Raw genomic sequence first — 13,272 nt, 5'->3', positions numbered from 1 at the left:
TCTTACTCCAGAAAAAGACGTCAGCTTGTAATACCACTGTATGTTGCTTTGAGTGTTCTGTAACTTTGTAGTACAAACTGGCTTGATCTACACTTCATCGATCCAACGGGTGACAGAATAAGCTTTCTAACTATGTATAATATGTCACATTTTACTTTTGTAATACCGTTTTATATTCCAGCGAGTTGGAAACTTTGGTCTCTTTATAACTGCATTGAGGCTAACAGGTAATAGACTATCCTCTGTCTATGAGTTGGTATCTAAGGTAACAGATTAAACTCTGAATTGCAGCCCAGTTAAATGTTTTTAGTTGAATGGTAAAAATGAGCTGAACTTAACGTAAAACCATAAATCAATCAAATTAATCTCCCTAGACCTGTCTTGCTTTTTAAAATGTTGCGGTCGCGCAGTGTAGATATAGGGTTTTTCCAAGACCCTCTGAACTGGCCAGCTAGCTTTGTGATTCGCCGTCACTCGTCACAGCATACCGTGAGTAAAACACTGATCTCAAGTATTGATGAAGGGTTAAATTAGCTCTGAATACGTGTGTTGCAAATGAACTTGTTGCCGTGATGTTATAGCATGTATAGCATACTCTGTCTCTGCTCATACTACAGAAACTGTTCACTCCATTCAGCACAAAGTCGACTTTGCGTTGGCGGCAACCACACTTCACAATTTCTGCAGGAATTGTCTAGTTATTATTATCATTGTTAAAATAATAATTAAATGCAACGCAATAATTAGCCTGTTATATTTGCAAAAGTGTGCGAGAATAAAATGAATGGATGGATTATAGGGCAAAGACACACAGAAAATAGGTGCAATGTGTGGAATTTTCAAAAGACACCATGTTTTCAAAAATCTAGTGTTTACCAGCAGTAAAAGTTGGCAATAATCAGTTGTGGTGTTCTCATACAGCCACTATATGGCGCTGCAGTGTAATTCCAGTTAATGCCACAGTTGCATTGCTGGGAGATCGTGCCAGCCAGATGAACTGAAGTGTAGCACAGCTTGTACACGGCTCCGGTACAGCTTCACCTGTTATGTCGCAGGTCTGACCAATGATATCATTACTGTTTAGATAAAACCTTCATGTTATTTTATATACTGGTGTAAGCTGTGACAGTGTCTGTGACAGTAAGCTGCTTAATTCTTCACTGGCTCCACTAGCTAGGTTGATTCATGAAGCAACGTTAAGGTAGGTTGGGCTGTCTAGCTAGCTAACTCGTGCCTGTGAGTCAAAGCCAAGCTAAAGTTACAACAATTGTCACCTTGAGGGTCATGTTGTTTGAAGAAAATGATAAACGAATGATTTTTGCAAAGTGCTAATAGTTATTATCAGATAATTGTTTTATGTAACTGTGTAGTTCTAGATTTATTTTAAAGAATAACTATCTGAGGTAACGGTAAACGGTCATCGCCATGGTAACCAGCCAACCCTCCTAACAGCCACATTTTAAACAGTGTTGTCAATGTTACCGTCACGTTAAATAAGAATTCGCAATTTTGTATTGAACGTGGTTTCATTTCACCGTTGTGGAAATTTTAAAATGAATGTCAAAAACACTGAATTAGTTAACCATAAATTGTTTGATAACTTGATGGTTACAAGATTAGGAAGAAAATATTATCAGATAACGTTGACGTTTCAGCTAATGGGTTTCACGTGTACATTAATAGTTTATTTAGATCTATTCCATAGCGATGAATATTGCACGTTTTTAAAACGTTAAGTTTACGGACGAAGAACATGTCAGGTCAGGTAAAGTGCCTCCAAAATGCTGTTCTTGTGTTTGCAGATTAAATGAATATGTTTGCAAGTCAGATAATGTTCATCATATGGAAAGGTTTGGCAATGAATCCCTTGCAGTAGACTCCAATCCTTGAGGTTTCATTATTTTTGTCAGTTAATAGAGGGCAGGAATTGCCTTAGACTTTTGTGTATTAGTCAGAATACTTAATTAACTTAATTTACACACCCCCCAATGTTTCTGTGTGTACATCCCCAGATACAAGCGATCCAGGCCGGATTCTGGCCTGAAGTCAGCACTGCTGGGTCCGGACGCCGGCGCAGATCCGGCCCGAGTCGCTGCTGTCTGGGTCTCAGAAATGCTAGTGTACATAATTATCAACGTGCCACGGTGCACAGTGTCACAGCTGTGAATTTGTGTGTGTGTACTGTGTGTGTGTTTTCCACAGGCTGGGTTGGTGTAATCTCACAGAGGCTGCTGTGATGTACTGCCTCATCCTGCGTTCACTGACTCCAAGCTGAAGATCTGGACTCAGAGACAACGAGCTCAGGATTCAGGGTGAGGCTCTCTGCTGGACTGAGGACCCACACTGTAATCGCAGAGACTGGGGTGAGTACAAACAACACCTTCAAACTTGAGGGTCATGTTGTTTGAAGAAAATGATAAATTAATGATGTTTGCAAAGTGTTAATAGTTATTATCAGATAATTGTTTTATGTAACTGTGAAGTTCTAGATTTATTTTAAAGAATAACTATCTGAGGTAACAGTAAACGTCAGACGGCTTCATCGCCATGGTAACCACCAACCCTCCTAACGACCACATTTTAAACAGTGTTGTCAATGTTACCGTCACCTTAAATAAGAATTCGCAATTTTGTATTGAACGTGGTTTCATTTCACCGTTGTGGAAATTTTAAAATGAATGTCAAAAACACTGAATTAGTTAACCATAAATTGTTTGATAACTTGATGGTTACAAGATTAGGAAGAAAATATTATCATGATAACAGTTGACGTATTCAGCTAATGGGTTTCACGTGTACATTAATAGTTATATTTATCTATTCATAGCGATGAATATTGAACGTTTTTAGAACGTATAGATGTTTATGGACCGAAGAACATGTCAGGTCAGGTAAAGTGCACCACAAAAATGCTGTTTCTTATGTTTGCAGATTAAATGAATATGTTTGCAAGTCAGATAAGTTCATCATATGGAAAGGGTTTGGCAATGAATTCCTTGCAGTAGACTCCCAACCTTGAGGTTTCATTATTTTTGTAGGTTAATAGAGCCCTGTAATTTCCTTAGACTTTTGTGTATTAGTCAGAATACTTAATGAACTTAAATTACACACCCCCCTCCCTGTTTCTGTGTACATCCCCAGATAGCAAGTGACTCTGGGCCGGATTCTGGCCTGAAGTCAGCACTGCCGGGCCGGACTCGGCGCAGATCCGGCCCGGAGTCGCTGGCTATCTGGGTCTCAGGAATGCGTAGGTACATATATATATCAGGTTCCACGGTGCACAGTGTCACAGCTGTGAATTTGTGTGTGTGTGTGTGTGTGTGTGTGTGTGGTTTCTCCACAGGCTGGGTTGGTGTAATCTCACAGAGGGCTGCTGTGATGTTCTGGCCTCAGTCCTGCGTTCTCCTGACTCAGAGCTGAAAGATCTGGAGCTCAGAGACAACGAGCTGCAGGATTCAGGAGTGAGAGCGCTCTCTGCTGGACTGGAGGACCCACACTGTAATCTGCAGAGACTGGGGTGAGTACAAACACACACCCCTTCAAACTTGAGGGTCATGTTGTTTGAAGAAAATGATAAATGAATGATGTTTGCAAAGTGTTAATAGTTATTATCAGATAATTGTTTTATGTAACTGTGTAGTTCTAGATTTATTTTAAAGAATAACTGAGGTAACAGTAAACGGTTCAGACCGAGCTGTCATCGCCATGGTAACCAACCAACCCTCCTAACAGCCACATTTTTAACAGTGTTGTCAATGTTACCGTCACGTTAAATAAGAATTCGCAATTTTGTATTGAGCGTGGTGTCATTTCACCGTTGTGAAAATTTTAAAATGAATGTCGAAAACACTGAATTAGTTAACCATAAATTGTTTGATAACTTGATGGTTACAAGATTAGGAAGAAAATATTATCATGATAACAGTTGACGTATTCAGCTAATGGGTTTCACGTGTACATTAATAGTTATATTTATCTATTCATAGCGATGAATATTGAACGTTTTTAGAACGTATAGATGTTTATGGACCGAAGAACATGTCAGGTCAGGTAAAGTGCACCACAAAAATGCTGTTTCTTATGTTTGCAGATTAAATGAATATGTTTGCAAGTCAGATAAGTTCATCATATGGAAAGGGTTTGGCAATGAATTCCTTGCAGTAGACTCCCAACCTTGAGGTTTCATTATTTTTGTAGGTTAATAGAGCCCAGTAATTTCCTTAGACTTTTGTGTATTATGAACTTAATTTACACACCCCCCTCCCTGTTTCTGTGTGTACATCCCCAGATAGCAAGTGACTCTGGGCCGGATTCTGGCCCGAAGTCAGCACTGCCGGGCCGGACCCGGCGCAGATCCGGCCCGGAGTCGCTGGCTGTCTGGGTCTCAGGAATGCGTAGGTACATATATATATATCAAGTGCCACGGTGCACAGTGTCACAGCTGTGAATTTGTGTGTGTTTGTGTGTGTGTGTGTGTGTGGTTTCTCCACAGGCTGGGTTGGTGTAATCTCACAGAGGGCTGCTGTGATGTTCTGGCCTCAGTCCTGCGTTCTCCTGACTCAGAGCTGAGAGATCTGGAGCTCAGAGACAACGAGCTGCAGGATTCAGGAGTGAGAGCGCTCTCTGCTGGACTGGAGGACCCACACTGTAATCTGCAGAGACTGGGGTGAGTACAAACACACACCCCTTCAATCCAAAGGGCTCCAGTGTGACTAAATACAACACTGATGTCAATGTTTCTAATGTGAAAACAGACACTTCACAGAACTGAAACAGCATGTTCCTGTTCTTCCTCTTGGAAGAATAAGACTCTACACACGAATGAAGAAAATGAATTAGTCCTGTTTCCTGAACTGTAGTGGGGTGTAAACTCAAATGTGTTTGATAATGGCTCATTGTAGATTCATTTTATTTTACATATAGGTGTAGAAGGTGTGTAACACACTGCTATGTGTTTGACACACTCAACCCTGTTAGTTTATATTAATGTGTGTAAGGTGTGTAACATACTGATATATATTTGACACACACAGCCCTGTTAGTTTAGTTTAATGTGTGTAAGGTGTGTAACACACTGCTATGTGTTTGACACACACAGGCCTGTTAGTTTATACTAATGTGCTGTAAGGTGTGGAACACACTGCTTTGTGTTTGACACACACAGCCCTGTTAGTTTATATTAACGTGTGTAAGGTGTGTAACACACTGCTATGTGTTTGACACACACAGCCCTGTTAGTTTTTATTAATGTGTGTAAGGTGTGTAACACACTGCTATGTGTCTGACACACTCAGCCCTGTTAGTTTATATTAATGTACTGTAAGGTGTGTAACACACTAATTTGTGTTTGACACACAGCCCTGTTAGTTTATATTAATGTGCTGTAAGGTGTATAACACACTGCTATGTGTTTCACACACACAGCCCTGTTAGTTTATATTAAGGTGTGTAACACACTGCCATGTGTTTGACACACACAGCCCTGTTAGTTTATTTTATGTGTGTAAGGTGTGTAACACACTGCTATGTGTTTGACACACTCAGCCCTGTTAGTTTATATTAATGTGTGTAAGGTGTGTAACACACTGCTAGGTGTTTGACACCATCTAAGCACAGGCGCCCTGTTAGTTTATATTAAGCTGTACTGTAATGTTGTGTTCACACACAACTAGTAATTATGTGTGTTTGACACACAGCCCTGTTAGTTTATATTAATGTGTGTTGTACAGTATGTGTTACACACACTGTCTAATGTGTTGTGTAACACACAGGACACACACGCCTGTTAGTTTATATTTTAAGTGTGTGGTAACACACTGGATTATGTGGTAAACTTTTGACACACACAGCCCGTGTTTAGTTATTATCAATGTAGTTTTGTTTAAGGGTGTGTAAACACTGCCATGTGTTTGACACACACTGCCCTGTTAGTTTATATTAATGTGTGTAAGGTGTGTAACACACTAATATGTGTTTGACACACACAGCCCTGTTAGTTTATACTAATGTGCTGTAAGGTGTGTAGCACACTGCTTTGTGTTTGACACACACAGCCCTGTTAGTTTATATTAATGTGTGTAAGGTGTGTAACACACTGCCATGTGTTTGACACACACAGCCCTGTTAGTTTATATTAATGTGCTGTAAGGTGTGTAACACACTGCTATATGTCTGACACACTCAGCCCTGTTAGTTTATATTAATGTGTGTGAGGTGTGTTAAGACACTGCTATGTGTTTGACACACACTGCCCTGTTAGTTTATATTAATGTGTGTAAGGTGTGTAACACACTGCTAGGTGTTTGACACACACAGCCCTGTTAGTTTATATTAATGTACTGTAAGGTGTGTAACACACTAATTTGTGTTTGACACACACAGCCCTGTTAGTTTATGTTAAGGTGTGTAACACACTGATATGTGTTTGACACACACAGCCCTGTTAGTTTATATTAATGTGTGTAAGGTGTGTAACACTGATATGTGTTTGACACACACAGCCCTGTTAGTTTATATTAATGTGTGTAAGGTGTGTAACACACTGCCATGTGTTTGACACACACAGCCCTGTTAGTTTATATTAATGTGTGTAAGGTGTGTGTAGCAAGCCGAGTGCTACCGCTCGTTTGAGAGATGAGAGAGACAAGTTCTTTTTCAGGACGCGACTGCGTTTTTTTTAATTTTTCGGCCGCCACACGGCTTTCTGTTCGCAATACACAATACAAGATGTATAATTTACGATTCACGGCTGACTGCCCGTCAGCTCTTCTTCCTCCTCCAGTTCTCTCGCTTCTCTCTCCGTCGAGCAGCTTTTAAACGTCCAGGCTCACTGTCGAGGTAATCAGCACATTGTCAATCAATCAAACAATTAACCATCAGTGCTGATTAATAAACCCCAACAGCCGTGGCGCAGAGTTCCGAGAGCCGCCCCGCCCACTCTCTCTCTGCAGCCAACGCAAAACCACGCCCACCCTACCACATACCCCCACCGCCCGACTTAGGCCGGGGAGCCATCCGGCCGATGACCGACCCCCCCCCACCCCCTTCGGGGCGAGAGAGGAAGTCCGCCACCACCATCTGCGCCCCCGGCCTATGAACCACCTTAAAATTAAAGGGCTGTAGAGCCAGATACCACCGGGTGATTCGCGGGTTGGTATCCATTGGAGGGGAGCATGGTCCGAACAGAGGGTGAATGGGCGACCCAGCAGGTAGTAGCGCAGGGACCCGACCGCCCACCGGATGGCGAGGCACTCCTTTTCTACCGTGCTGTACCTCGCCTCCCGCTGGGATAGTTTGCGGCTGAGGTACAGCACCGGGCGGTCGACTCCCTCCACCTGCTGGGTCAAAACAGCCCCCAGCCCTCTGTCCGATGCGTCGGTCTGCAGGATAAAAGGAAGAGAGAAATTAGGGGTGAACAAGAGCGGCTCCCCGCAGAGGGCTTCCTTTACCCTCTCAAACGCTCGCTGGCACGGCTCCGTCCACTGGACCGGATCTGAGGCACCTTTGCGAGTTAAATCAGTCAAGGGGCTGGTCAGCTGTGAAAACGCCGGAATAAACCGCCTATAGTAGCCGGCCAACCCCAAGAACCTCCTTACCTCTTTTTTCGTCTTGGGTCGTGGACAGGTCGCAATCGCCGCGGTTTTATCCACCAGAGGTCGCACCTGTCCACTTCCCAAGTGGTACCCCAAATACCGTACCTCCGCTCGGCCAATCGCACACTTCTTTGGGTTAGCCGTGAGCCCCGCCTGCCTCAAGGACTCGAGCACCGCCCCCACATGCCGCATATGCTGTGCCCAGCTGCTACTGTGGATGATAACATCATCCAGATAGGCAGCAGCATACGCAGCATGCGGACGCAGCAGCCGATCCATCAGGCGCTGGAAGGTGGCTGGGGCCCCGAATAACCCAAACGGAAGTGTCCGAAATTGGTACAAACCGTCCGGAGCGGAGAAAGCCGATTTCTCTTTGCACTTTGCAGACAAGGGAATCTGCCAATAGCCCTTAGTCAGATCCAGTGTCGAGAAAAAACGAGCCGTGCCCAGCCGATCCAGGAGTTCGTCGACCCTAGGCATAGGATAGGCATCAAAATGTGACACAGCATTCACTTTCCTATAATCCACACAGAACCGAATAGAGCCATCAGGCTTACTTACCAGCACGATGGGGCTATTCCAGGCACTGTGGGACTCCTCTATTACACCCAGCACTCCAGCATGGCCTTTATTTCTGCCTGCACCAATTTCTTTTTGTGCTCCGGCAGTCTATAGGGGCGGGAACGTACCGTTACTCCCGGGGGGGTGTCGATATAGTGGTGTATGAGGTTCGTGCGTCCTGGTAGGGGAGAAAACACATCCGCAAACCGTTTTTGCAACATGGCAGGGTCTGCTCTCTGACTTGGCGAGAGGTGGCTATCTGAAAGGGGTGGGGTCTGATTGATTGAATTTACTACCTCCGGCCCCAGCTCGTCCCTCTCCTGATCCACCGTTACCAGAGAAACAGCCACCACCTCTTTCCAGGCTTTTAATAAATTGAGGTGATAAATCTGTTTCGCTCCCTCTCTATCAGCACGCTCCACCTCATAGTCAACCTCCCCAACTCGTCGTGTGACCACGAAGGGCCCTTGCCACTTGGCGAGTAATTTTGTACTGGAGGTTGGAAGTAATACCAGGACTTTATCTCCCGGCGAGAATTGTCGTAGTTTCGTCCCTCTATTGTAGTGCCTCTGCTGACGTTCCTGAGCCTCGAGCAAATTCTCCCGTGACAACCGACCCAGTGTATGGAGTTTTGCTCGCAGGTCCATAACGTATTGCAACTCATTTTTGCTGGGGCTTGGACCGTCCTCCCAGCTTTCTTTAACTAGGTCCAATATTCCCCAAGGTTTTCTACCGAATAACAGTTCAAAGGGAGAAAATCCCGTGGAGGCCTGGGGAACCTCCCGCACTGCAAATAATAGAGGGACTAACCACTTATCCCAATTTCGGCTATCGTCGTGAATGAACTTTCGAATCATGGACTTCAGAGTTATATTAAACCGCTCCACAAGCCCATCTGTTTGGGGATGGTATACACTGGTTCTAATAGAGAGGACGCCCAGTAATCCGTATAGCTCATTTAGTGTACGTGACATAAACGAAGTGCCCTGATCAGTCAGAATCTCTTTCGGGATTCCGACCCGGGAGATAATTTGAAACAGAGCTTGTGCAACACTCTTAGCTGAAATATTGCGCAACGGCACTGCTTCGGGATACCGGGTCGCATAATCCACCAAGACCAACACGAAACGGTATCCCTGGGTGCTCCGTTCAAATGGCCCGATGAGGTCCATAGCAATTCGGTCAAAGGGAACCTCTATTAAGGGTAGTGGGCGCAACGGCGCTTTTGGGGTGGCCGGGGGGTTCACTAATTGACATTCGGGACAGGACGCACACCACCGACGTACGTCCGCCCAAATGCCCGGCCAATAAAACCGAGCCATTATTCGGTGTAGTGACTTATCATACCCTAAGTGTCCCGCCATGGGGTTGTAATGAGCCGCCTGGAAAACCATTTCCCGGCGGTTTCTGGGTACCAACAACTGGGTCGTTTCTTCACCGGTCTGAGCGTCACGACACACTCGATACAACCTGTCCCTAATAATAGAAAAATAAGGGTGAGAGAGTACTGCATCGGGGCGCACCTGCTGACCATCAATCCGCATCACTTGGTCATAGGCAAAGCGTAAGGTGTCGTCCCGAGACTGCTCGAGTGGGAAATCCTCCGCGGGTTGGAATACAGGACCCCGGGGAGTCTCAACCGGAGGCTCGCCTGGGTCCCTCCCCGCCCCGGCCGTGTCGGACGGCCCTGCGTCACCACCGTCAACAGCACACACGTCACACTTCCCTATCGGTCGTGATCGCAACCCCAGCATGTTTCTAGAAATCTCCCTAAACCCCGCCCAATCAGTACCCAAGATTAGGGGATGCGCAAGCCGGGAGCTAACTGCAGCCTTCACAATATGCGTTTTTCCCTGGTAACAAATTTCCACGGGTACTACCGGATACTTGTGCACATCTCCATGCACACACCGAATGGAAACCCAGGGTGCCTTTACCAATGCCTCGGTTCGAACCAGGTTTTGCTGGATCAGGGACTGCATAGCCCCTGAATCCAACAGCGCCCGGTGTTCACTCCCTTGCACCCTTACCGGGATGCAGTACGCTCCCTCCTGATCGGGAGCGGAAGTGGGCGGCCCGACCACCCGGACCACCTGCCCCACTTCCATAAGTGGACAATCGCGGCGCAGGTGACCCAGCTGTCCGCACCGCCAACACCCCGGTCCGAGCGTCTGAGGCGCCCTCTGCGAGCCGGAGCCCCCCGCCACTGAGCCTGGACCTGGAGAGGGAATCGGAAAAAAGGGGGGATTAGTTTGAGGAAAGGGAGGGGGCAGAGCCCGGGGGACAGGGAAGGGGCCAGCACGAGGAGGGGGTCTCCTCCTAGGCGCCGGTTCCGGCCGTGCTTGCTGCTGGGCGCTGGGGTATAGCACTAGGTGGTCCTCCGCCAGGGTAACCGCCCCCTCTAGGTTGGTCGGGCGATGGCAGCGCACCCAATTGGCCGTTCCCTCCGGCAACCCTTCCAGGAACTGTTCCAGTATGACCTGCTCCACCACGCCCCCGGCGGACCGGATCTCTGGTTGCAGCCAACGCCGGGCCATGTGGGTTAGCCTTTGGGCGTATGCGAAGGGACAGTCCTCCGCCACCAGTTTCGCCGTCCGGAACCGGCGCCGGTAATCCTCCGGGCTGCAGCCCAGTCGGTCCAGGATCGCCCTCTTCACAACCTTGTAATCCGCCCGGGCTCCGGGCGGCAGTCCATGCGCCGCCTGTTGGGCTTCCCCAGTTAAAAGGGGCAGGAGGTGTACAACCCACTCCTCGTGGGGCCACTGGCACGCCTCCGCTGCCACCTCAAAACTTTCCACGAAGGCCTGGATATCATCGTCGGCGGTCATTTTTAGTATGTGGATCCAGAGAGGGGATCGGGACGGCGGGTCCCGGGAGCTGGTTTCCCCGGCGGCAGCCAGCTGTCGCAGCGCCTGGGTCTGGAGGGAGGCTTGTGCACGCAGAGCCTCCATCTGCTCTGCGTGTACGGCCGCCTGCCGCTCCTGCATTTGGGCCATCCCCTCCAGCATCCGCGCCAGCGCTACGAGAGGCTGCGCCGTCTCGCTCCGGTTTGGGTCCATTTCTGACCTTCTCTCTCTCTCTCTTCCTGCCGTCCCCCCGCACGGGCCACCACTGTAGCAAGCCAAGTGCTACCGCTCGTTTGAGAGATGAGAGAGACAAGTTCTTTTTCAGGACGCGACTGCGTCTTTCTTTATTTTTCGGCCGCCACGCGGCTTTCTGTTCGCAATACACAATACAAGATGTATAATTTACAATTCACGGCTGACTGCCCGTCAGCTCTTCTTCCTCCTCCAGTTCTCTCGCTTCTCTCTCTGTCGAGCAGCTTTTAAACGTCCAGGCTCACTGTCGAGGTAATCAGCACATTGTCAATCAATCAAACAATTAACCATCAGTGCTGATTAATAAACCCCAACAGCCGTGGCGCAGAGTTCCGAGAGCCGCCCCGCCCACTCTCTCTCTGCAGCCAACGCAAAACCACGCCCACCCTACCACAGTGTGTAACACACTGCTATGTGTCTGACACACTCAGCCCTGTTAGTTTATATTAATGTGTGTGAGGTGTGTTAAGACACTGCTATGTGTTTAATACACACTGCCCTGTTAGTTTTTATTAATGTGTGTAATGTGTGTAACACACTGCTATGTGTTTGACACACACAGCCTTGTTAGTTTATATTATTGTGTGTAAGGTGTGTGTGTGTCCTTCTCTCTGCAGGCTGTCAGGCTGTGGAGTCACACACAGAGGCTGTGATTCTCTGGCTTCAGCTCTGTGTTCAAACCCCTCACACCTGAGAGAGCTGGACCTGAGATACAATCACCCAGGAGACTCAGGAGTGAGAGCGCTGTCTGCTGCTAAACTGGACACACTCACACTGCTGTAAGTACAGAGAGTTTCCACACTGCACCTCACACACACACACACACACACAAACAGAAGGGTTTGGAGGGCATGGAGGGCACTGTACAAACCAGCGTTACCCAAGAGGGTTGGGTATCTACAGTGGAGGGTGCTGCACGGGATCACTGCAGTAAATAGTTTTATTTCTGTGATGAACCCAGCAGGATCCCACCATTGTCCTTTCTGTATGGAGAGAGAAACTGTTTATCATAGTTTTTCTGGGTGTGCCAGACTTCAGCCTCTCTCTTCTTTTTTGGGAAGTTTATTTATTTTATCCTTGGTTTCCCATACAATCAAAGACAGATAAGTGGCAGCTAATTTATTTCATTTCAGGGCTAAAATGGCAGTTTCTATAAGTGGGAAAAATATGATTGGTGGAGGGGACTGGCAAGATGTGGCTGTTGTAGTTTGGGGTTTGATCAGGGACACAGTGGTGGTGGAGTTTCAGTATTACGAAGCAATGGACAACCTGAGTGTGTTTCAGAGTGTGTGTGTTATGGGTGTTTTATGTTCAGTGGAGGGAGGGGAGCTATTTTTGCACATGGAATGGGGTGAAGGAATGGAATACGTTTCCTTTGTGACAGATTTGTGTTTTTTTCTTTGTTTTCATTTACGTGATGTCATTGGTGTGTTGAGAGTGGAAATAAAGGATTGTTAAAATTCAGAATTCTGTTCTGCTGTTCTTACAGTGTGGACCATGGAGGAGAGAACAGGACCAAACCAGGACCCAGGAAATGTGAGTTTGTATCAACACAGAACACTTTCCATAGATACACACTCTGCTGTGTGTGTGTGTGTGTGTGTGTGAGGGACTTCTCTCTTACTCACATAAACACACAAACAGAAACACACATGTACACAGACACACACACAGGTACTATCACAGCTCTTTCTCTCACACACACATTAAGAGGTGAATATTAATAATGATAATTAATCTCATTAATGTCTCTGGTGTGCAGACGGCTGCCAGCTCACACTGGATCCAAACACAGCGAACAGAGAGCTGTCTCTGTCTGAGGGGAACAGGAAGGTGACACACACATGGTGGAGAGGGGAGCAGCCATATCCTGATCATCCAGAGAGATTTGAGCACGAGCCCCAGGTTGTGTGCAGAGAGAGTGTGTGTGAGCGCTGTTACTGGGAGGCTGAGTTCAGTGAGTCTGAGTCGAGGGGGGGAGTGGTTTCTATAGCAGTGACATATAAAGGAATCAGCAGGAA

At 46.9% G+C, this 13,272-nt stretch overlaps 1 protein-coding gene across 1 annotated transcript; it reads right to left on the bottom strand.

The window, feature by feature from the left end:
- Nucleotides 1-6,812: 6,812 nt before the first annotated feature.
- On the bottom strand, nt 6,813-11,212 carry LOC135238286 (uncharacterized). The gene is made up of 3 exons (XM_064306062.1): nt 10,184-11,212; nt 7,133-7,379; nt 6,813-6,829 (listed from the first exon to the last, which is right to left on the bottom strand). Exons 1-3 carry the CDS (start codon nt 11,210-11,212, stop codon nt 6,813-6,815), a joined length of 1,293 nt encoding a protein of 430 aa, XP_064162132.1.
- Between the last annotated feature and the right edge of the window lie 2,060 nt (nt 11,213-13,272).

This window comes from Anguilla rostrata, chromosome 13 (genome assembly GCF_018555375.3).
Source record: "Anguilla rostrata isolate EN2019 chromosome 13, ASM1855537v3, whole genome shotgun sequence".
Taxonomy (NCBI): Eukaryota; Metazoa; Chordata; class Actinopteri; order Anguilliformes; family Anguillidae; genus Anguilla; species Anguilla rostrata.
This window is presented reverse-complemented; position numbering and strand designations above follow the sequence as displayed.